Raw genomic sequence first — 23,958 nt, forward strand, 5'->3', positions numbered from 1 at the left:
TTTCCTATAGCACACGAGGTGGCAGAGGAATGCCACTGTTGCGTTATAGCAGAACAACCTGTAGTTGGAATAATCTGGAAAGTTATCTCTGTTTATTACCTGGGCTTGCTAGTAATTTTACCAAGCTATCGCAAAATTTGAAACATTTGTCAGCCAAACGTGAAGCCAACATTGTTTGATGGCAAACCATAAACCTGAAACATATCTGTGGCAGCACCAGTGACTATCACCATGTGATTTTATTTCTACAGGATAATGTATTAAGCTTGGTATTCCCTTCTGTGGTTTGATGACCACCTTTTGCAGGACTAGCCTCAATCCAATTACATGCCGCTCACTAAGCACTGCATAATAAATAATCACTGCTTCTCAAAGAGGCTTTTAAAAATTACAAACTCAGTGCTCACTATCTCATGTCATTTCAAGTGCACTGTGGCAACCTTTCCTCACACGTGGTATTCAGTCACTATAGGTGCAATACACAGCCAGGTGACACAAATAAATCACAATTGAAAAATATAGAAACTAAAGTTTGTATAACATAAAGAATGTGAGGAAGATGCTGGTTCAGAACACCAAATAGATTAAAACAAAAACAGAAATTGCTGGTGAAATTCAGCAGGCCTGCAGCACCTTTGCCAAGATAGCAGAATTTTGTCCAATGACCCTCCTTCAAGCCACAGAAATTAATTATCATCCAATGGAGTGAATAACCAGCTTCTAACATTCAGATTTTCAAACTGTAATTGCAGTTAATAGCTGCTGTTTTGTACTGAAACTTATAGTTTTTTGGGGGGCTTATGGCTTGGCAGATACATACAATAATAGTATATTTTTGGAATGAAGCTCTTGAGAGTTTTTGTTATTCACTCATGGGAGGTAGGGGTCACTGGCAATGCCAGCATTTATTGCCCATCCCTAGTTGCCCTTGGTGAGCTAGAGTATTATAGTCATACAACAAAGAAACAGATCCTTCGGTCCAACTCGTCCATGCCAACCAAGTTTCTCAACTAAACTAATCCCATTTACCTACATTTGGTCCATATCCCTCTATAGTTTTCCTATTCATGTACCTGTCCAAATGTCTTTTGAATGTTATAACTGTACCTGCATCTACCACTTCCTATGACAGTTCATTTCACATATGAACCACCCTTTGTATGAAAAAGTTACCCCTCAGGTTCCTTTTAAATCTTTTTCCTATCATATTAAAAACATGCCCCTAGTTTTGATCTCCCCACCCAAGGGAAAAGATCTTTGGTATTCACCTCATTTATGCCCCTCATGATTTTATAAACCTCTATAAGGTCACCCCTCAATCTGCTACACTCAAGTGAAAAAAGTCCCAGCCGATGCAGCCTCTCCCTATAACTCAAACCCTCCAGTCCCGGCAAAATCCTGGGAAATCTTTTCTGAACGCTCTCCAATTTAATAATATCCTTCCTATGACAGAGTGACCAAAACTATACATGGTACTCCAGAAGAGGCCTCACCAATGTACTGTACAACCTCAGCATGATACTCCATACAGTCCCATGTGCTGTATGTAGACCCACAATGCTGTTAGGGAGGGTATTCCTGGATTTTGTCCCAATGATACTGAAGGAACAGTGATTTATTAGCAATTCAGGGTCATGAGCGGCTTGGAGGGGAACTTGCACGTGGTAATGTACCCATTTTTGCTGCCTTTATCCTTCTATATGGAAATAGTCATGGGTTTGGAAAGTGTTATCTAAGGGTATTTGGTGAATTTTTTGAAAGAGTTGATTGATTGAAAGAGTTTTTAATAAAGCCCTATAACATTCAGCCACATCAGCCTCAGGTAATTAGTGATCAGTGCACTGCTATTGTACATTCATTGTTTACTGTGTATCAAGTTGGCACACTGGCTCAGTGGTTAGCACTGCTGCTTCACAGTGCCAGGGGCCAGGGTTCGATTCCAGCCTTAGGCGACTGTTCTTGTGGAGTTTGCACATTCTCTCTGTGTCTCCACGGGTTTCCTTCAGCTGCTCTGGTTTCCTCCTAAGATGAAGTTTGGGTGGATTGGCCATGCTAAATTGCCCATAGTGTCCAGGGATGTGTAGATTAAGTGTGTTAGCCCTGGGAAAGGTAGGGTTACAGGGATAGGGTAGGGGATGGGTCTGAGTGGAATGCTCTTCAGAGGGGAGGTGTAGACTCGAAGGGCCGTGAGGCCTGCTTCCACACTATAGGGATTCTAAATCTTCTGGATTAACTCAACAAGCTGCACTTTTTAGGGACATGGATTGCTCAAAGACTTGGTTATTTAGTTTGCCTACTTAAGTATATAAGAGAGTCATGGAAGCAGACCCCTCACTTTAACATTTTAAACTGTGCAGAATTGCACTTGAAAATTGCCATTGTCAGTGATTGGCCAGCAGCTCTTGAGACTTAATTAATTAGATTAGATTCCCTACAGTGTGGAAACAGGCCCTTTGGCCCAACCAGTCCTCGCCGACCCTCCGAAGATTAACCCACCCAGACCCATTTCTCTCACCATGGGCAATTTAGCATGGCCAATTTACCTGACTTGCACATCTTTGACTATGGGAGGAAACCAGAGCACCCAGGGGGAACCCAGGCGGACACTGGGAGAATGTGCAAACTCCACACAGACAGTCACCCGAGACTGGAATCGAACCTGGGACCCTGGTGCTGTGAGGCAGCAGTGCTAACCACTGAGCCACTGTGCCGCACCTATTGTCAGCACTAAAATTTGGGGCAGGTCTTGTCGCATGCCCATGTATTTCCTTGTTACATCAGCACATCTACACCAATGGTAAAATCCTAGCTTGAATAAAAATAACTGAAAATGACTTCAAGCAAAAACTGTACAAAACCATCCAGTAGTTGCATCGGCGTACAGTTAAACTTATATTGAAAATCTTTTACGGCCTTATCTGTTTCTATCCTGTGGTTCAAAGAAACAGCTTAACTTTTTAATATCTCCTTGAAGGTCCACAAATAGAATTAGTGGGAATACTGATTAATTTGTTCTTTGGGGGGGGTGTGCAGGAGTGGGTAGTTCCCAAGATAGCGACCAATTCTGTTGTAGAATTTTGCTAACTGTTGCCAAAACACATGGATTATTTGCACATGAAGTTCAACAAATGGTTTTGGTTGATTTTTGGGTGAATTGCACTGAAACACACCACTTTTGTAAAGTGAAATACTTCAGATGCTGCAAATGTGAAATAAAAGATACTGCTAGAGAAAGTCAGCAGATCTGGCAGCATCTGTGGAGAGGGAAAGAGAGTTAATGTTTCGAGTCCAATATGAGTCTTCGGAATTTCTTTTTATTTAGTCATGGGATGTGAATGTCACTGTCTGTCTGTCTATCTCTAATTGTCCTTGAGAAGGAGATGATGAACCATCTTCTGAAACTGCTGTAGTCTTTGGTGTGGGGACAGAGTAAATGCTGAGAAGATATTTCCCTCGTAGGAGGGTCCAGGACCAGAGGACAAATTTCTTTTCTCTAAGGGCTGAGAGTTTTTGGATCTTCTTGCCTCAGTGAGCTATGGAGGGAGAGTCCTTCTGTATAACTAGGCCGAGATAGATAGATTCTTGATCCATAAGGAAACCAAGGATTACAGAGAAAATGCAGGAAAGTACATATGAGGAATTAAGTTTCAGCTATGATCCTATTGAATGGCAGAGCAGACCTGAGGGGCCCAATGGCCTAATTCAGTTTGTACTTCTTATGGCCTTATTATATAGCTGCAGAAAATAGAAATGGAAAAGGAATTCATATTTATTTTCCTTATATTTCTTTACCTTAATATCCAGCACTGCGATTTCCTGCTGATTGGTTGTTGAAAGGAGGAAGTTGTTCATTTGACTCTTCAAAGGGTCATCAACTTCTACGTCAATGTCATAACATGCTGTTTTCTTCTGATCATTAGGATCCACACTGTGTCAAACAATAAGAAGAGATTTAGTGCCATAATGCTCTGTTTCATTGTACTTCGTCACTAATACAACCTCTAAATAATTGCAAAATGTCACATAGATTATGTAAGCCTTTGCTTATTGTAACAGCTGTAAGATAGAATTGTATATTATCCAGCCTCCACTTTACTGTATTGAATGTTTTATGGAGATTCTCCTGCTTTACCCAATTGCTAACAGTCTGCTACTGCACCCAAAATCACATATAACTGTGCATACGGTCCACAGTAGAGGATATAAGTGAATACTTTTCCAGTTTGTGATAGCATAGGAGCCTCTTAATAGAAACCACTGCCAGTTATCCCATTTTAGAACATAATAACATGACTATGTAGCTAAATCCATTGTCTGAGGTGATGGTGTATAGTACTACTGCAATTCATTGGAGCTGATGTATTGTATTCAGGGAGAATGACCTGGTGTACAATGTATTGGGTGAGAACTGCCCTTCAGTTTCAGCAACCTGAAAATCTCACGAGTAATTCCAGTCAATGATGCTTTAGCACAACTATCAGCAACTTTGCCCATTGAATTATATTCTTCCAGTCTTCTTTGACCATTAGGCAAGGGCTTTATTGACTTTGTCATTGCTTCCTTGCTAGATTAAAAACCCCATGTGACCCCTCATTGTTTACTTTGCAGGGGTCATGATAAGAAGCACTTTTACATCAGGTGCAAGGTCAGGAGGTTGGTGGTAGTTTTCAATGTGAATAAAGTTACCGAAGAAGTCCGTCAAGTGCTGTGTGACCTTTAAAACAATGTCCAGCATTGGTCTAGATATTCAACTACTCACGTTGTTGTTGAGTCAAATAATTGTCACAAGTCTGAGCGTGTGAATCACAATATCGACACCCTTTCACTTACCTAATCATGTGATTGATAATGATGGGATCTGGGTGCTGCAGGAGACCAGCCAACTTTATCGGAATTTCAGAGAATTTCATTCGCATGCAGTTAAAGATCTACGAAAACAGATTCACTGTTAACACAGGAGACACAGTAAAAGGCACCAGTAACTGTTGTGCCTCTCAGTGTGAATCTCAGCTTTATTGACAACTAGGCTATTAAGGGCTCTGTGTTTACTACTGACTTGGGACTCCTTAATGAAGGGTTCATATGGACTCCCATGTTAAAATTGTGCTTAAGTAGTTCAACTCAGATGGACTGATCCAATTATAAATAAAATATGACTGTCCAAAATAACCCAATGCAGCATAAAGCAACAATTCAATTAAATATCACAGTAAAAATGTTGCTAACTGGCACACACTGGAATTGGTGACACTGGTAAATCAAAAATGCTGGTTGGGCTATTGCAGTTTTTGGTGGTGGGAGAAAATCGAACAAAAATATATCCTGACATTTACTACTTGTAGTAGATCTCTCCACATGGGCTCTGTGGAGAGTAAAAGTATTTCAACCGTTCCTCTTACAATCAGTTCAGACTGACAATGTAGGTACTGAATACAGTAAGTGGCACTTGTGTTGGGAGGTCTAGGTGTGTTGGGGAGAGGGAGATATGGAACAACTTAGCTGCTGGTAGCAGCGTGGTGGGCTTTTATTGTGGTTGGACTTAGACAAGAGCACCAACCTGGGAATAGACCGAACAGTAAGACTTTAAATTTCTGAGTCGAAGTTCCTAAATTCAGCCTTATTGTGTGAGTGGTAGCACATGAAGTCTGTGCAGAGGGATTATGTTAATCTGATTCAAATGTGGCACTAGGAGAGGCCTGGATTATATTGCATGTATTGTGGTTTCAGTTGGTGCAAAATTTTCTGAGACCATTGTGAAAGAAGCAGTAAAGTGATAAAAGGAAATTCAGCCGCATTGATGAGAGCATTTCGGTGGTACTTTATTGTGGATTAATGCCTTTTTCTTCTTTGTCAGGAATGTCCAAGTACTCAGCTGGTGGAATTGTGTGTGTACACGAGGGTGGGAGCTGACAGCAGAGACGTATGGAGCATTAAAATTCTTTATTCAGCACTTATCTTGGAATGCTAATCCTGAAAGATCATGGTGTTCTGATTGAGAATTTATCCATCAAGTCTTTTTCAAAATCCTCAGGCTGACAAAAGAGAATAGGACTGACAGCCATGGCTTTGAATCATAGAATCCCTACAGTGTGGAAAGAGGATATTTGGCCCATTGAGTCCATTCTGACCCTCTGAAGAGCATCCCATCCAAGCCTAGTCCCCCACCCTAACCCCACATTTCCAATGGCTATGGAATTAACCTGCACATCCCTGAACACAGTGAGGCAACTTAGCATGGTCAATCCACAGTGTTAAGAGTTCAGGGCTTCATACTAACCACTGTGCCTGTGCTGGCTCTTTGGAAAAGCCATAAATATTTACAGCACAGAGCAAGGCCAATCTGCTCATCGTGTCCACGTCTGTCAACAATGATACTAATTCCTTTTTCCAGCTTTTGGCCCATAGCCCTGGAGTGTCTGGTAATGCAAGTGAAAATCTAAATACTGCTTAAATGCTAAGAGTTTCTCACGTAACCACCCTTGCAGACAGTGAGTTCAGACACCCACCATCCACTGAGTTAAAAAAAATTCTTCTCAACTCTCCTCTTAGCCTTCTACCACTTTAATCTTGTGCCTTGTTAGCACTGCCCAAAGTTCATTAGCACACACTGTTTCGGGTTGAATTCATTTGCCATTGCTCTGCATATCTGAGTGATATTGTTCGCAGTTTACATCTACCCTCCTCTCTATTGAACATTCAAACAATTTTAGTGTCATCTACAAACTTTTTGATAATATCCCCTACATTTATGTCCAAATCATTAACATTCACCACAAATAACAAGGGTCCCAGTACCAAGTCCCACAGAACCCCAGTGAAAATCAGACCTTCAATCACAGTAACATCCTCTACCATCACCCTCTACTTCCTGCCTCAGACAACATGCCACTTGGTCTTAGATTCCATAGATTCATACCTTCTTGACCAATCTTGACCATGAGGGACCTTATCTAAAGTCTTCCTAAAGCCCACAAACACTCATTAAATGCATTACCCTCATCAACACTTCATGGTTACCTCCTCAAAAAATTTAATCAAATTTGTCAAACATGGCCTTCTGTTAGCAATCTGTTCCATTGCTTTTTCTCTTCAGTCCTGGCTAGTATTTCCTTTGTGAGACCTTAATGTGTTTGTTTGTCCAAACTTGCATCACATAGATTCTGGAGAAGAATTGGACTTTAGTGGAAAACACAGGAATGAAAATATTGTGTTATTCTAACAAAAACTTGGGAAATACCAAAGACTGGATCAATGCTTTGGAATATCCTGAGCCTTTTACTGGTTTTATTTTTGTACTTCCTTCATGTTTCATGTGGTTTATGCCATGCATTGACTGCTCTCCAACATGCCTCTGAACTTAACTGTCGTTTCTGGAACTCGCAACAGCAACTTTCAATCTGCTTTTCCTCTTGGAGAAATTTGCCTTAAATCTCAGTGGCTCTCCCTCCGAAATTTGAGGTGAGGAACCCACAGCATCAGTGATCCTGGGAGAGACCTCTGCACACATACACTGCAGGTAAAAGCTATCTTCTTACCTGTTTGAAGTAGCGATTGCAGTTAATGTATTCTTTTTCATGGCTATCTTGCAGCTTGTTCTTCTTTATGTACAGCCACAGTGCCTGCATGATACTTGCCCGTGTCTGAGTGTGGACACCCAGTAATCGTGCCAACCTGGCGTCCAGTTTGTACTGTGGGGGCTGAAATGGAAGGTGTTTTTATTGGCGATCCCAGGCTGCACTTTTTGTTCAATTTCAGAGATTAGTCAGGAAATACCCATAAAATAATGTAACAGAGAATCACATGAAATGAAACTGCCACCCCTTTGACAAAGCCTTGACTGCAGATTCAGAATAAGGCAAGTCCCCTTACCAGCAAATAAATACATGTTCTACTGTACAACAGCTGAGGTAGGCAGAAGTGAGGACTGCAGATGCTGGAAACCAGAGTTTAGTTCAGAGTGGTGCTGGTAAAGAACAGCGGGTCAGGCAGCATCCGAGAAGCAGGAAAATCGATGTTTCGGACAAAAGCCCTTCATCAGGAATGAGGATAAAAGTACACTAGGTGGATGGAGGTGATAGCTTGGAGAGGAGGGTGGAGTGGATAGGTGGGAAGGAAGATTGACAGGTAGGACCGGTCATGAGGATGGTGCTGAGCTGGCAGGTTGGAAATGGGGTAAGGTGGGGGGGAGGGGAAATGAGGAAACTGGTGATGCCCTGGGATTGAAGGGCTTTTGCCTGAAACATCAATTTTCCTGCTCCTCGGATGCTGCCTGACCTGCTGTGCTTTTCCAGCACCACTCTAATCTAAACAGTTGAGGTAGGTCACCCTCAGAATAACATGATCTAACCAGTTCTGTTCAGTGTATAGAAGGGGCTGGAATGTTATTTTCTTTATAAACAACACGATGAGGTTTCCTTCATTATCCTGCAGCTTTCTGGCCCAACAATATTTTCTCATCCTCCAGTTAAGTGACTAAATTAGTGCTCTGTCTGTGTTTCCCAGCTTATTGTTCTCTTACCATTACGGTGTGACTTCTAAGCAATGGCTATTTTCTTTTTTGACTTGTTCAGGGGATGAGGATGTCACTGGCTAGGCAGCACTTATCGCCCATCTGGTTAAGAGTCAACCACATTGTTGTGGGTTTGGACTCACAAGTAGGCCAGACCAGGTAAGGATGGCAGTTTCCTTCCCTAAAGGACATTAGGGAACCAGGTGGGTTTTTTTGGACAATCGACAATGGGTTCATGGTCATCATTATACTCTTAATTCCAATGTTTTAAAAAAACAGAATTCAAATTCTACCATCTGCTCTAGCAGGATTCGAACCCAGGTCCCCTGAACGTTATCTGGGTCTCTGGATTAACAGTCTAGCGATAATATTGCTAGGCCATCACATCTCCCTGGTTTTATAGCTAATTACAAATTAAGAAATCTTAAAATACTTCTAATCAAGACAATGAATGCAGGTAGTTACATGTATTTGACTGACATTGTTTTTCTTTAATTTGGGTACAGCACTGTAGTGGTTCATTAGGGATTAGCAATTGAGAAAAAGTGAGCTCCAACTCTACCAGATAGAGGTTTTGAACTCACATTTAATAAACAAGAAATAAAAAGCAGACACAAATATGAAGGGACTATGAAGCTGTTGGACTGTTACGACAATCTAACTGATTTACTAATCTTATTAAGAGAAGGAAAACTGCCATCTTTGGCCAGTCGAGACGATATCTGACTCATATTTCTCTTAACAGCCTTTTAAAAATTTACTCAGTTGCAATAAACAGCTGCCATAAAGTTGTGGAAAGAACCTCACTGTGTGGCCTATGGTAATATGAGAAAAATGCCCACAACCATCTTCTCAGATCACACTCGGAGAAGTAATAAATGACACCTTTCCAACAATGCCCACATCTTGAAAATACAATTGCAAAAACAGCCTCATACAAGATATTATTAAGTACTGCCTAAAGTAGCTTAGGTTCCATTGAATTAAGGAATTCCTACCTGGTGGTCCAGCATCAATAGCAGGGTACACTTCACATTCACATCTCCTGGTCTCTTCACCTGAAAGCCATCTGTCTCCTGCGTTGTGGACATTCGGTGCCACTGTAATCCAAGAGATACAAGTCAACTTATACAGCACATCTAAAGAATTTATAATTTTTTCTTTTGTAAGTATTTATGCCTAAGTGGGCAGTGATCATATCTCAAGCCTCTGCTAATGCTTCCTGTGCCACACAAGCCAGTAACATGTCTAATTTCCCTAAAGTCTGTCTAATTAGTTTGGTCAATGTCTGGGGAGGCGACTCACTCAAAACATAGTGAACTGCATTAAATAATCCAGCAACAAGCACAATTTAAATTGTATACTAAGAGAAAAATGTCCCAATGCACTTCATAAAGGTCTAAGGAAAGAAATAGACACTTTAGCCAGGAAGGAGTGATTAGAATGGACAATTAGTTGGTTGGTTGGTCAAATATATCGTTTTGAGTAAGGGTCTCAAAGGAAGACAGAGGGAAATGGAAGGGCAAAATAATTTTGTGTAAGTATCCCAGAGTGTGAAGCAAAATTAGTTAATGGCTCAGTTGTCAATGTTGGGACAAAGTGATTGGAAGGGTTAATCTTTGAATGAGGTGATTTCAAACTCAGAGGAGAAAGTGAGGAGTGACACCGAGAAAGTGGTTAACAAGAGCATTAAATCTGAGGCGCCAGAGGACTGGTGCACACAGAGCAACCTATTCCAACTGAATGCCTGAATAGCATTTCAGGTGTACTTTTACTCGGTGATAACATCTGGGCCAATAAAATGCACCAGATCTCCTTTAGTGAAGGTTTGTGTTCACCCCACCAAGGAGTGGCATACATTGTAAATATCACCTTGAGATTTTTAATGGTGTCAGTTGATAATCTTTTCCTTTTCTCACTGTTTATATTCACCAAGGCTTGTGTCTACACATGACACTCAACAGTCTAAAACCTTCTGCTGAGCAAACATACGATAGCTGTACTGAAAAACTGCAGGGTTGCTATTATAATCCCTTTTACCGTTTGGAACATAATATAGATCCACAAATATGAACAAAAGCAATATGCTCCACAGCCTGGGGCTGCCAGCTCTTTTGTGCAGTATTAATTTTGCTAAGAAACATTTGATTCCTCTGAGGAAAGAAAAAAAAAGAGGGAGGCAGTCACAAAAACACACACACAGGGTTTCTCACCTCCCACAATAGGAACAGATGGGAGTCACTAGCACACACATAGTAGCAGCTGTCAAACACATTGGCACCTTATACAGAGCGATCAGATTAGCTTTATGCAGGGCAAAGCAAATGGGATGAAAGCCAACAAACAGGGAACTTTATGAAATGTGTCATGGTGACTGATATTTAATGTACACAGTGAATGGGTGAGTTGTAAAGGAGTAGCAGTCACATTATGTATGTCTCCTGCTGTATAACTGGTTATCTAGCTGGCTAAGGATATCACATTTCCCATGTTTTGTGTTGGTTCTTGTGATATATTACCCTCCATGCTGCATGTTCATCTTTAATATTAACGAGGTTTGCAGTGGCCTGGTTCTGCATAATTATCATACCTTTTTGGCAGTGGAGGTTTCCTGATTATCAATTTTAGTGCTTCCTGCGCAGCCTAGGAGTGAGGGGGAAATCATACTGTGATCTTGTCTTGTTATTTAACAGAATTGTTGCTAAGTGGTCAATCTTACCTCCACTAAGTGATTGTCCGGTCCATAGAGATCCTTGTCCAATTCGATAACCAGGCTCTTGAAAAAGGATGAGAATTTCCTTTTCACTTTTCCAGGCTGTGAAAGGAAAATCAAACCATTTAAGTTGCCTGGTTAAATGCACTTCTGCTTATAAATGGGCATATTGCCAAGGTAGGATGTTAACTTGCTATGAAAGCCAGTCAAAGCTACTCACTAACTTGCTACTAAGGGAATTAGAGAGTGAGTCTTCCATTTTCTCTATCTTGCTTGGATTGTGCTCCACGCCAGCATGGCCAAGACAAGGAACTAACTGCAACAAATACCTTGATTGTAATTATGTGCTCTTACAGTTTTGTAGCTTTGGTAAACTGTTTCCCTATTCCACTATGTTATTTCCGTTTTCAGAGATGTTATACAAATCAAATTGAGGTCATTTATTTCAATTATGTACAGGCATTTTATTTTCAGATGGCTTTACAAAATATACAAAGTATAGTTTATGAATCTATTCAAGTAAACATTACACGTTATTGCAAATAACATATACCTATTGCCGTTTGGTTTTGAGGTTCTGTTAATTGTCAATAATAGTGTTGCAATTTATCGATGTAATCTCACAACTGGACTGAAGCCTTAAACCCTCTGCTGGACAGTCACTACTGTGATCTAGTATCAAGTGTTCACTAAACTCACCGTTAACCAGCTATTAGCCAGGTATTAGTTAAACCTTTCATAAAAGGCATGTATGCCTACAGTATTCAGTTAAAAGAGCTCTAATATACAAGGTCCCCCAGCAGCTTCACTGTGAAATCACCAAACATTCTATACCAAAGATCCTCATAGCACTTTCCAAACCCATGACCACTTTTATCTAGAAAGACAAGGGCAGCCAATACATAGGAATGCTACCTCTTCCAAGTTCCCCTCCAAGCCACTCACCATCCTGACTTGGAAATATATTGCTGTTCCTTCACTGTCGCTGGGTCAAACCCCTGGAATTCCCTCCCTAATGGCATTGTGGGTCAACCCACAGCAGGTGGACTGCAGCAATTCAAGAAAGCACCTCACCACCACCTTCTGAAGGGCAACCAGGGACTGGCAATAAATGCTGGCCAGCCAGCCACGCTCACATTTCACAGATGGAAAAAAAAATTAAAGTTAAAAAAATGTTAAAATGCCCATTCACAAGCAAACACTGTATTCTCAGACTTATTAAAAGGGAGCAAATAGGACAATCTTTCTAATTCATACATATAAGACCATCATATGGTACAGGAAACAGTTCCAAGACATAATAATCCCACTCACATCGTCAAGTAGCTTTCCTTCCACCCGAAGTTCCCACGATGCAATAGTTTCTCCTTCATCACCCTCTGGCTTGGCTGGAGTGAAGGTGTTGGAGATGTAGATCCTCAGTTTACGCTTTTGCTGAAATTAAGAAAACACCAAGTGTCTCAGAACCTTTCCAACGGGGACTTGTGCTAATGATAAGAAATTTTGGAAGCCTTGGTGTGGAAGGGGGCACTGTCAGAAAATATGTGATAGAGACAGAGAAACTGGAAAAATGAAATAAAAAGGAAGTGGATGCGAAGTTGTAAAGTTAAGGTTGTGAAAAGAACCAACCGAGACCACCTGCTCCAATCCAGCGTCTCCTAGTCAGGATGATTTTGGCAAAATACTTGACCCTGACTGGTCCTAGGCTAATCTATGATTGAGGTGGCACGGTGGCTCTGTGGTTAGTACTGCTGCCTCACAGCGGCAGCAAACCAGGTTCAAATCCAGCCTTGGGCAAATGTCTGTGTGGAGTTTGCACATTCTCCCTATGTCTGCGTGGGTTTCCTCTGGGTGCTCCAGTTTCCTCCCACAGTCCAAAAATGTGCAGGTTAGGTGAATTGGCCACGCTAAATTGCTTACAGTGTTAGGTGCGTTAGTCAAAGGGAAATGGGTCTGGGTGGGCTACTCCTTGGAGGGTCAGTGTCGAATTTGTGGGCCGAATGGCCTGTTTCCACACTGTAGGGAACCTAACCTAATCAAAAATCTCTTTTTCCTCCAACTGAGCAGAAAACAGTAACGTCCTGTCTTCAGCAGGTCTACATACCTGACCTTTTAAATGATGGTACTAAAAAGCTGACCCAACCCAAATGGAAAAGAGACCAGTCTTAAACTCACAACCTTGTGATTGGCAGCAAATCAGCTCTTCAACCTTAGGCGCACGGTTGATGCACTGGTAGATACTGTTTCCTGGAAACCTCTTAACCTGGTCGAACACTGAACTGCCAGTGAGTCAACTCATTTAATAGACAATAGACAATAGACAATAGATGCAGGAGTAGGCCATTCTGCCCTTCGAGCCTGCACCGCCATTCAATATGATCATGGCTGATCATTCCTAATTAGTATCCTGTTCCAGCCTTATCTCCATACCCCTTGACTCCACTATCTTTAAGAGCTCTATCCAATTCTTTCTTAAAAGAATCCAGAGACTGGGCCTCCACTGCCCTCTGGGGCAGAGCATTCCACACAGCCACCACTCTCTGTGTGAAGTAGTTTCTCCTCATCTCTGTCCTAAATGGTCTACCCCGTATTTTTAAGTTGTGTCCTCTGGTTCGGCACTCCCCCATCAACGGAAATATGTTCCCTCCTGCCAGAGTGTCCAGTCCTTTCATAAGCCTATACGTTTCAATCAGATCCCCTCTCAGTCTTCTAAACTCAAGGGTATACAAGCCCAGTCGCTTCAGTCTTTCCGTGTAAGGCAATCCTGCCATTCCAGGAATTGACCTCGTGAACCTACGCTGCACTCCCTCAATAGCCAGAATGTCTTTCCTCAAATTTGGAGACCAGAACTGTACACAGTACTCCAGGTGTGGTCTCACCAGGGCCCTGTACAGCTGCAGAAGCACCTCTTTGCTTCTATACTCAATCCCTCTTGTTATGAAGGCCAGCATGCTATTAGCCTTCTTCACGACCTGCTGTACCTGCATGCTTGCCTTCATTGACTGGTGGACAAGAACACCCAGATCTCTCTGAACAGCCCCTTTACCTAATTTGATACCATTGAGGTAGTAATCTGCCTTCCTGTTCTTGCCACCAAAGTGGATAACCAGACATTTATCCACATTAAACTGCATCTGCCATGCATCTGCCCACTCACCTAACTTGTCCAGGTCACCCTGTAATCCCCTAACATCCTCATCACATTTCACCCTACCACCTAGCTTTGTGTCATCAGCAAAAATCACTTCTGTGAATGTTTTGATTATGTGGCCTTTGTCTTGTGACATCTTTTGTTAAACACGGTTGTATAAATTGCAAGACACTGCTGACGAAGAAACATGACCATGCATAATTGAGAACAGAGAATGAGAACATAGGAGCCTATCGATTAAAGCTTAATAGTTAATAACCACAAAACAAATGCAATAGAATTGAGCCTTTTGACGTGCTGTACCATTAAGGGTTTCTTCATAGACTCTTGAATCTCCAGCCGTTTCCTCATGATTGTCTGGTCCAGTTTGCGCTCAAAAGCTAAGAGGTCCATGTAAGCCTGGGATTCAGGGACAAGGTCTCGGATCTGTAAAGTAAGAGTTAACAACACATTGAAGCTGCTTTGGACTGAAACAAAAACAACCATACAGTAACTAATTTCTTTCTGTTGTTGCTTGTGACGGGTTTCATTTACTGTTGCTTACTGTATTGTTTTCACTGAGCACACTAGAATATAATTGTAAAATTATAATTGTAAAAAAGTGTGAATATTTTACACCATTTTCATTTGAAATTTCAAAAACATGCAGGGATCCATTTCCAGATCTTCTTGTCTCAGTCTTAATATCGTGACATAAACAACAGAGAGAAATACTAATGCTTCTTAGTCCGTGGTTCCAATATATCATTCCTTGAAAATGCTAAAAGCCTTTTGATTTTTATATGGAGGCATGGAGCACAAGGCAATTGCTAGGGTGCAATTAGCTTACTATGTGCAAATATGGAATGCCCCATTGTGGAACAGAAGACAGGGACTGGATTCATTCTTGGGCCAGACATCGGAGACTATGTCCATTGAAGCACCCTAAGGTGAAGAGATGTTTAATCGAAGATTTTTTCCAAAAAACTATGAAAGGTTTTAATAGGCAAAAACAAGATAGACTATTTCCTGTCGTAGGAGTTGGTATAAAATCTTCCAATTTGTAGAGAGGTGCTGAGGTAAGACCAGTTTTAACTAAAAAGAAAATGATGAGACTCTTGTCCAAACAAGTAACCTCTATGACAGCTGACTTCATTATCACAATGGGGCATCTTTCCTATCGCTTTGGATAGAGCTCTTAAAGATAGTGGAGTCAAGGGTTATGGAGATAAGGCTGGAACAGGATACTGATTGGGAATGATCAGCCATGATCATATTGAATGGCGGTGCAGGCTCGAAGGGCTGAATGGCCTACTCCTGCATCTATTGTCTATTGCTTTCTTATTTTAATTAAAAAGAAACAACAAAACCATTAAACAAGTTTTCCTGCTTTACGCTTGGCTGTAGTTTAATCCTAAAATTTGCAAACAGGTAGAAAAATGACCCCTCCCTGATACCACACAGTCACCATTGTAGCTATTAAGTCATAAGGTGTGCGATCTATTAATGTGGGAGTTTGGTCAAGTCTTAGCACTGACACCACTTGACCACAAGACATCTTTCTGCAGGGCCATCCATGTAAGCACGAGGAACAGAAAAAAAATCTGCTCTAATAAGGAGAACCTGTATCCCTGCATTTGGCATGCAAGGTAATCTCAAACTCAGAACTGTTATGGCATGGATGGAAACCATTTGGCACATCATATGCCTGTACTGGCTCTTCAAATGAGCCTCATGGCCTTGTGCCAATCTCATGCTTTGCCCCCATACCCTCGCACATTATTTTTATCCAAATAATCGTCCATTGCCCTCTTCAGTGCCCCAATTGAACATGCTTCCACCCCACTTCCAGGTAGTACAATCCATACTCTAACAACTCCCAGAGTGAAAAAGGTTTTCCTCATTCTTTTTTAAATCCATGCTCTCATACCTGTTTCTTTTATAATCCAAAACAGAATGTCCTTTTCTACTCACAATTTGAAAACCCCATCAGATCTCCCCTTAGATATTTCTCCAATAAGAACAGTCCCAACATCTTCATTCTTTCCCCATAACTGAGCTTTTTCATCCCTGATATTATTGTCATAAATGTAAACCTGCAAACACATCTGCAGTACTCAACACTTACCCTTTGCGGTAGAATTTTGTCAGCCATTTTCCGTCTCTTGACACTGTGGACAGCAAAGAGACAGAGTTAGGTAACAATTAAGACTGATTGAGTAAATATATGGCTTTTAAAGATCAAGTGAACATAAGAATTTATATTTGATTCTACTACATTTTAAATTCCCTTTAATTATTGTGTGCAGTAAAATCCTGCTGCCAGTGAAAGATACATTCCTGGTAAACCTCACAAACAGCGCAATCGAAAACACTGAAGACGTCTTATGATTGCAGGGAGCTGGATAAGTTCCAACCATTCAACATTTTGATATTTACAAACATTACTTCAGTAAATAAATGCATTACCAATGGAGTACAGTACAATAACATGTCCAAAATATAAATCTCAGGCATAGATTCAATGTTGACTGCTAGAATGCAAGGCAGAATGGATTTCTTCACTTTGCGCAGAAACATTGAAGGGACTTGCCTAAATGTCTCTGGTGACCTGGCAGGTTATTAAAAGTACATAGCAACCCAATTCTCGGCTATTGCACAAAAGCGGAAGAGTTCAGTCCTAGAAAGCCAGTTCTCATATGAAGTAGTCACTTTTGGGGTGAAATCTACTGATGTGTAGCATATCCCAAGACAACCACTGATACGTGAACACTGACACAGCAATGGGTATCATGGTGCAAAAAACGCTGTGCAAATAGGGAAGATGTGAATGGCAAGACCTTATTGTATTTATCAGCAGAAATGTGGAAGTCTTCTCAGAAACAAAGACTTTGTTCACTTTTGCAATCAGCTGTAAAGCAATGTATAGTCACCATAGTCTTACCAAAGGGCTGCTCTCTCATTAAAGAGAGACAACTGGTGGGTTTAACCTGAGGGTCATCAGGCTTCAGGTGACAGAAGTGTCCTTCGTGGTCATCTCGGCCGGTGTAGGAATTGAACCCATGCCATTGGCATCACTCTGCTTTGCAAACTAGCCATCCAACCAACTGAGCTAGCTGACCCATACAGTAAAGTTAATTTACTCTTGACCATATTGAAAACTGACCAGCACAGAAAAGGGTCATTGTAGAATGTCCATTCAAACCACAAAGTATTACCACGGCATTGGAGTAAATTTAGCAGTACGGTACACAGTTCCCTACTGAATAAGGATAAAGATAGTTCTGAAGAACAGTCAGTGAACTTGAAATGTTAACTCTTTTTTTTCTCTCCACAGATGCTGCCAGGAGGCAATGCCAAACCACTGACCAACTCAGAAGCCCATGGTCACCAATCACCAATGGTACTTGGAGTGAGACATTAGAAAAAAGCATTAGGGGTTGGTTCACCACAGGCAGAAGCTCAAGCAGCAAGCCTTTCAGCTATTCCATGATAATCAGCATTATTCATGGAATATTCATAGAACAGCAAGGTCCTGAGTTGGGTGGAGGAGAGCCAAGATTCTAGTTCATTGCTTTTAAAACACCGATTCCAATTGCCCTGGTTTCTAGCAGCTGGTAACCACTCGATTTTTGACAATTTGTAAGATTTGCTAAACATGGCCACCAGGAAGACTCTTTTTCTCTCCAAATCCTTCCCAGTGGTACAGATTTAGCGAACAGGCAAGTATGTTTAGGGTTTTCATCATCACTAACATCCTATTGGGGCTGTGTGTTCCAGCACAGCTGCACTTCAGTTCCGTTTCAGGCATGAGACACAAGATACTGAGTTATCTGTCAAGAGTGAGGCAAATCATTTTTGAGGTGGTTTTGCAAAGGAAACCAGCCTAAATTTATATAAACAAAAGAAAATTAAATTAACTCACATTACTTCCAGATTTGGTGATTGCATTCTTGCTTTTTTGACAATTTTCTGGTCTCTTTTCTTCCCTGCCCTCTCATGGAACTGACTCCCTGCTGGGCCAGTGTTATGTAGATAATCGTTTCTTTCCAAGGGTATTAAGCTGCACATTTACAACCTCTCGCAGTCACTGGACAGCAGTCAGGAACAAAAAGCTTGGCAAATTTTCTCCGCCAAATCCAAAAGAAGCAAACCAACTGCCATACCCTATCACTGCCAATACTAAGATCAGACAAGTTGACATAGACGTGGCAATCATGCTACAACCTTCTTGGTTGTGTGTGACTCATGTGTGCACTGGATAAATGCAGACACACTGGGAAGCCCCAAGTTATAAATATTAAAGCATTCCATGAACTTGGCTGTTCTCTCTGACTGCTGTGAATAAATGCTTTGTTTTATGTACGCAGGGACCCGGTGCACACTTCCAGTTTCTTACCCTCTCCCACGATTCTGCATTGACTGTGGAGGCTGCTGCTGTGGAAGCAGACGTTTCCGGAACGGGTCCATCATTGGCTGCGGGATACCTGGTCTCATAGCAGGGCTGCCCATGAAAGAGGAGCCAGATGGCATGCCCATCTGCATTCCTGGCATTCCCATGCGAGCTCCTGGAGGCATCCCTCCTCGCTGGGGTGAGGGGAAAGAGGAAGGGAGAAACCAGGAAAATATATATTATATTATAGCAAGCGGGCAACATACTTTCTCTAATAGATATTTTATACTAGTCCTAGGCAGAAGTGAAAATGGAAAGATGGTGGTTCTTTTCACCTATGTCTTTATTGATTATGACAACTTAACAATGAACTAAAGCTTCATACCTTTGTGCGAGGTACTTTAGTTTGGTTCTTTAAGTTTACAGTATTATCACAGCCCATCATTAACCTACCCCACCAATCTCTTGGCCAGTGTTATAAATGGGTGATATAGGTACAAAATCATACAACTACAGAATGATTGCAACACAGATCATCAGTCAGCCTGTTGACTCTGTGCCAGCTCTCTGCAAAAATAATTCACCTGGTCTCCTATCTTTGCTCCTTAGCACTGCTCTTCAGTCTACTAACTAATTTTCTTTCGGAAATTCTGCACCTCCACTACACACTCAAGCAGTGCATTTCAGATCCTTACTCGCTGCATTGAAAGGTTTCCTTCTTGTCGTCACTCCAAAACTTCCAGCTTTGTTGTAACACCACACAAACTTAGTCCTTCCGATCTGAGTTTGAGCTCCAGTGCATTTTCATGCAGTAAACTTGGACTCTAGCAAGTTAGCCTGTCTGCAATCAATAACTATCAATTCGGAAAACCTGTAACTTTCCCAAAGCTCATTCCTATGGCAATGTGAATCACAAGGACCTTGTATCATGGTACAAATGTTGCTTAGAGAACCAAACTCTCTTACATCTGGGAATAAAAACTCAATAGTTTAAAGCACAAGAGTTTACAATCTGATATTCTCACTAATGTTCTGGGACTTTGGACAGCTTCAGTCTATCTGTTGTTAGCAAACAGGCTGCTTCCATTCTCTACAAGTGTAAATACCTTGCTAATTCTTCCAGTCTTGAAAGACTTTGAACAAACAAACCATCTAGGCTTGATGTCAGGAAGACTTCAGAACAAGTCATATGAATCACCTTCATTTTACCTTAAAAATAAAGCCCCAAAATATAATAATCATATAAACTTCATAATTGTTAACAAGCTTTGTTGAAACAATGCTTATTCCAAATAAAAAGTACTGTTATAGGGACCTTAATCAGAATAAGCTGTCCCTGTCTTTTCATGAAGAACAAGTTGTCATGGTTCTGCTGAGGTATCTTCCCTGACCGTTATTTTCTCGGACACTGGTTCTGTTTCCCGCTCTCATCATGAAATAAGACTACTTCAATAACTTTGATCATTATTCCCTCACCATCACATGATCCATCTCCAACTCTGTACTTCCCTCAATTGTCTGTCTCAATTTTATGAATTGACTATCATCAATTAATATCCACTATCATACAACTGATTCTCTTAGTTAATTTGACTTCAATTCCTTTCATTTAGATTCCTTGGACTTTATTACATTATATCAGGTTTTTTCAACACATTTGCATCTGTTCTGAAGATGTTAGCTTCATTTTATAGTTTCTGATATTGTCCTTTTACCAAAGTTCTTCAAAATGGTAGGATTCCTACCACTATATTTGACAAGGCCCTCATTTCCATCTGTTCCACTTAGAACATTTTTCCCATCACCCCTTCCCCTGCCTTCAAACACCAACAATATTCAAGAAGGTGGATGCTACCAAGAACAAAACAGCCTGGTTGACTGACACACCTTCACCATTCACTTCATCCACCACTGCTGCATAGTGGCAGCACTATGCACAATCTACAAAATGGATGACACCTACACACCAGTGCTTCTTTGACAGCAAACCTGCAACCTCTACCATTTAGAAGGACAACAGCAGCAGATGCAATTGAACACCACCAGCTGCAGATTCCATTCCATACACGGTCCTGACTTGGAACAATATTGTCATTCCTTTAGGGTTACAGGTCCTGGAACTCCATTTCTAACAGCACTGTAGGTATCATGGACTGTTGTGCGTAAAGAAGGTGCTTACCTTCTTCTCAAGGGCAATTGAGGACAGACGATAAATGTTGATAGTCAACAGTTTGTGAATGAATTTAAAAACTCACGATAGAGCTCTTTTTTCTTAACTTCCATTTCACCATGTTCCACATACAAATCATCCTGCCCCTTTTCCTCCACTCAAGCAATCTACTGACCCACTCTCATTAGTATCTTTACATACAGATGAGGAAGGACTTCAACTGGAACTACACATTCATCCTAGGACAAGCCAAACTGAGACACACACGAGAATTCCTACAAGCATGGCATTCCAACTGGAACTCTATCAACAAACACATTGACTTGGATCCCATTTACCACTCATTGAGAAAAGGAACAGCAAATTATGTCACCTCAGGAAATGGCATCACAAACCTATACTCCCCACCCCTATAATTCAAATACTTTATATGCCCCATCCTTGTGAGACATATCCCCTACAATCCCTTGTCCTCATAATCAAGAGTCCCTACACGCTCTCTCTATATAACCCAGATCCCCCACATTCCATTATCCCCATAATCAGGAGATCCTCTCTGCCCACCCCGATCATCCAGATCTTCCATATAGCCTATGTCTCTGGAATCAGAGAGTCATAGATTCATACAGCATGGAAACAGATCCTTGGTCTATTCTGACCAAGTTTCCCAAACTAAACTTGTCCCATTTCAGAGAAGGTTCCCTAAGATCCCTGGACTGCTGTAATGCCTCATGGTATATTCCAGTACCAGACGGCATAGCCTCAGAACAAAGGGGCGCCAATTTAGGACTGAGATGAGAGGAATTTTGTCTCTCAAAGGAGGGAGTGTCTTTGGAACTCCTTGCCTCAGGGAACAGTGGGGGCAGAGTCCATGTGTATATTTAAGGCAGAGAGAGATTCTTGATCAGTCGGGGAAATCAAGGGTTACAGGGAAAATGCAGGAAAGTAGAAATGGGGAATTAAGTTTCAGCCATGATCCTACTGAATGGTGGAGCAGGAGGGGCTGAATGGCCTACTCCTGTTCCTTTCATTTTACAGTTTTATAATTCCAGCCACCCTGTCCCCGATATATCCTCTCATTCAGACAATTCAGTTCTACTACATATTTTGCCCCTGCAATCCAGATCCCTTACTTTGCCGGGTCTGTATAATCCAGATCCCCTTCTCTCAATAATCGAGATTCCCCAAATGCTCCTGGTCTGCATAATCCAGATCCCCTACTCCCCCTTCTCTCAATAATCGAGATCCCCCAAATGCTCCTGTTCTGTATAATCCAGATGCCCGTCCTACCAGTGGCCCTATAATGCGAGGCATGTGATGGCGCTCATGTGCCTCTCCTCAGTTACAGTACTGACCACGTGTAAGACTATGGTCCGGGAGGGTAGGGGTTGTGTTTTTTTTTCGCTGAGCCCCGGGGGGGCGGGGGGGGAAGGCAGCCTCTGCAGATTAAGTGGTGATCCACCCCAATGTGTGGGCGCCCCGGGGCTCCTGGTGGAGGGGGAGCTGGAGCGGAGTCTCCGCGATCACGGAACAAGCTTTCTGGATGCGACACTGAATGCGGAAGTAAAGCAAAACGGGAACAACAACACATTTAAAAAAAAATAATTGAGCAGGGAGGATCGGGGAGGGAGCGTTTAGGCCGAGTTGCAGTTAAATTTCAACCATCAAAGTAAGAGAACTGTGTGTCTGTCTAGGTCAGCTCTTTCCCAATGTGAGCAACACCAGAGAGAGAGAGAACAGCAGCCAACTCTTTTATTCAATAAAAACAATCACCTTTAGAACTGTTTCATTTCTCTTGCACGTGTCTAAACCAAATTTTATGTTACGCCACTGAATAAAGTATTTAATTATAAGAGGTTAAGGAACAATTACAGAAATAGGTGGGGACGGTGGAATCGATAAAGCGGGTGAGTCTCAGTGCTTTCTGATCGATTGGTTCAGATGAATAAGGGCAGAAGTTGGAAAGTTTGGCATTGCTGGTGAGCAGTGGGGTTTGGAGGGTGATTACTCACGTTGTAAACGCCGCCGGGACCCATCGCCCTGAAGCCTGGAGGCTGCTGCTGGAGGTTCATTGGCATTCTCACCGCTTGTCCTGGCATCGCAATCATTGGGTTCGTCCCCAAGGAAGGATTCAGAGGACTCCCTGGGTTCATGGGGTACCCTCCGCCTACTCTTGTCGCCATTTTTTTTTCAAAGTGGATGCATAAACGGACACAAGCAAGAAATACAAAGCAAAACAAAAGACAATCTCACTCGGCGCTAACAACTCTCCCTGCAACAAAGATCCCACTGACTCAGCTGTCACTTGGTACAAGTCACTCACTCCTCCAATTGGTGGCCACAAGCGTCCGCGGCTCAGGGAGATGTCTCTGGTTTCACTCCACAAGTATTCCTACCGGCTACGTTAACGCTATTTTCTTTTAAAACAACAAAGCGCACGCATTGCATTTAACAACAGGCACAAAGGTGGCAATGTTTGGTGTCATCATTACCCATGAATCTGCTGGGGAACTATAAGCCCCCATTTCTGCTGGCACTGACACATTTTCTAAAGTGCCTCAAAACCAACAAAATGTCTAAAGATAAAGATCAAGAGTGTTTTCCTCTGTCTCTCTCTCTCTCGCTACACTCTTGTTTGCTGAGAGCTGCGCCTCCCGCCCACTCTGTGGCTTTGGCAGATGGGTGGGGATTGCACTAGCAGGTTAGCAGGGAACTCAGCCTGCGCGCCCTCTACCTACACTTAGCAGGAGCACTTCACCAGGCAAGTCTGAACAATGTGCTTTCGGAAGGAAGCAGAAACTCTCTTGTCTGCGCCAGGTAAACTGCAGTCAGCAGGATCTCTGTTACACTGAGCCCTCTGTCTGGAAAATCCACCTCACATTTCCTCAGTTGTTTCTAGCATCATGTTTACTTTTTCTTAGAAAAATATTTTTAATGATTCATGGGATTTGGGCTGGGTCAGCATTTATTGTCCATTCCTAATTGCCCTGGAGAGGATGCTGATGAGCAATGTTCCCTTTAAGTGGCCACGAATTCGCTCAAA

The 23,958-nt window shown here is 41.9% G+C and overlaps 1 protein-coding gene across 1 annotated transcript in view; it reads right to left on the reverse strand.

Moving 5' to 3' along the window:
- The window catches only part of LOC140465846 (SWI/SNF-related matrix-associated actin-dependent regulator of chromatin subfamily D member 2-like), a 46,050-nt gene extending 22,483 nt beyond the window's left edge, over window positions 1–23,567 (reverse strand). Inside the window, exons 1-10 of the mRNA XM_072561686.1 lie at window positions 22,928–23,567; window positions 18,752–18,939; window positions 16,481–16,523; window positions 14,677–14,799; window positions 12,537–12,656; window positions 11,229–11,324; window positions 9,508–9,609; window positions 7,536–7,697; window positions 4,831–4,928; window positions 3,793–3,928 (exon numbers count right to left, since the gene is read on the reverse strand). Coding sequence (XP_072417787.1) covers window positions 3,793–3,928; window positions 4,831–4,928; window positions 7,536–7,697; window positions 9,508–9,609; window positions 11,229–11,324; window positions 12,537–12,656; window positions 14,677–14,799; window positions 16,481–16,523; window positions 18,752–18,939; window positions 22,928–23,098 — 1,239 coding nt within the window. The 5' untranslated portion in view covers window positions 23,099–23,567. The remainder of the gene's footprint in view (window positions 1–3,792; window positions 3,929–4,830; window positions 4,929–7,535; window positions 7,698–9,507; window positions 9,610–11,228; window positions 11,325–12,536; window positions 12,657–14,676; window positions 14,800–16,480; window positions 16,524–18,751; window positions 18,940–22,927) is intronic.
- Window positions 23,568–23,958: the final 391 nt, after the last annotated feature.

Source organism: Chiloscyllium punctatum, chromosome 42, assembly GCF_047496795.1.
Source record: "Chiloscyllium punctatum isolate Juve2018m chromosome 42, sChiPun1.3, whole genome shotgun sequence".
NCBI classification, from domain to species: Eukaryota; Metazoa; Chordata; class Chondrichthyes; order Orectolobiformes; family Hemiscylliidae; genus Chiloscyllium; species Chiloscyllium punctatum.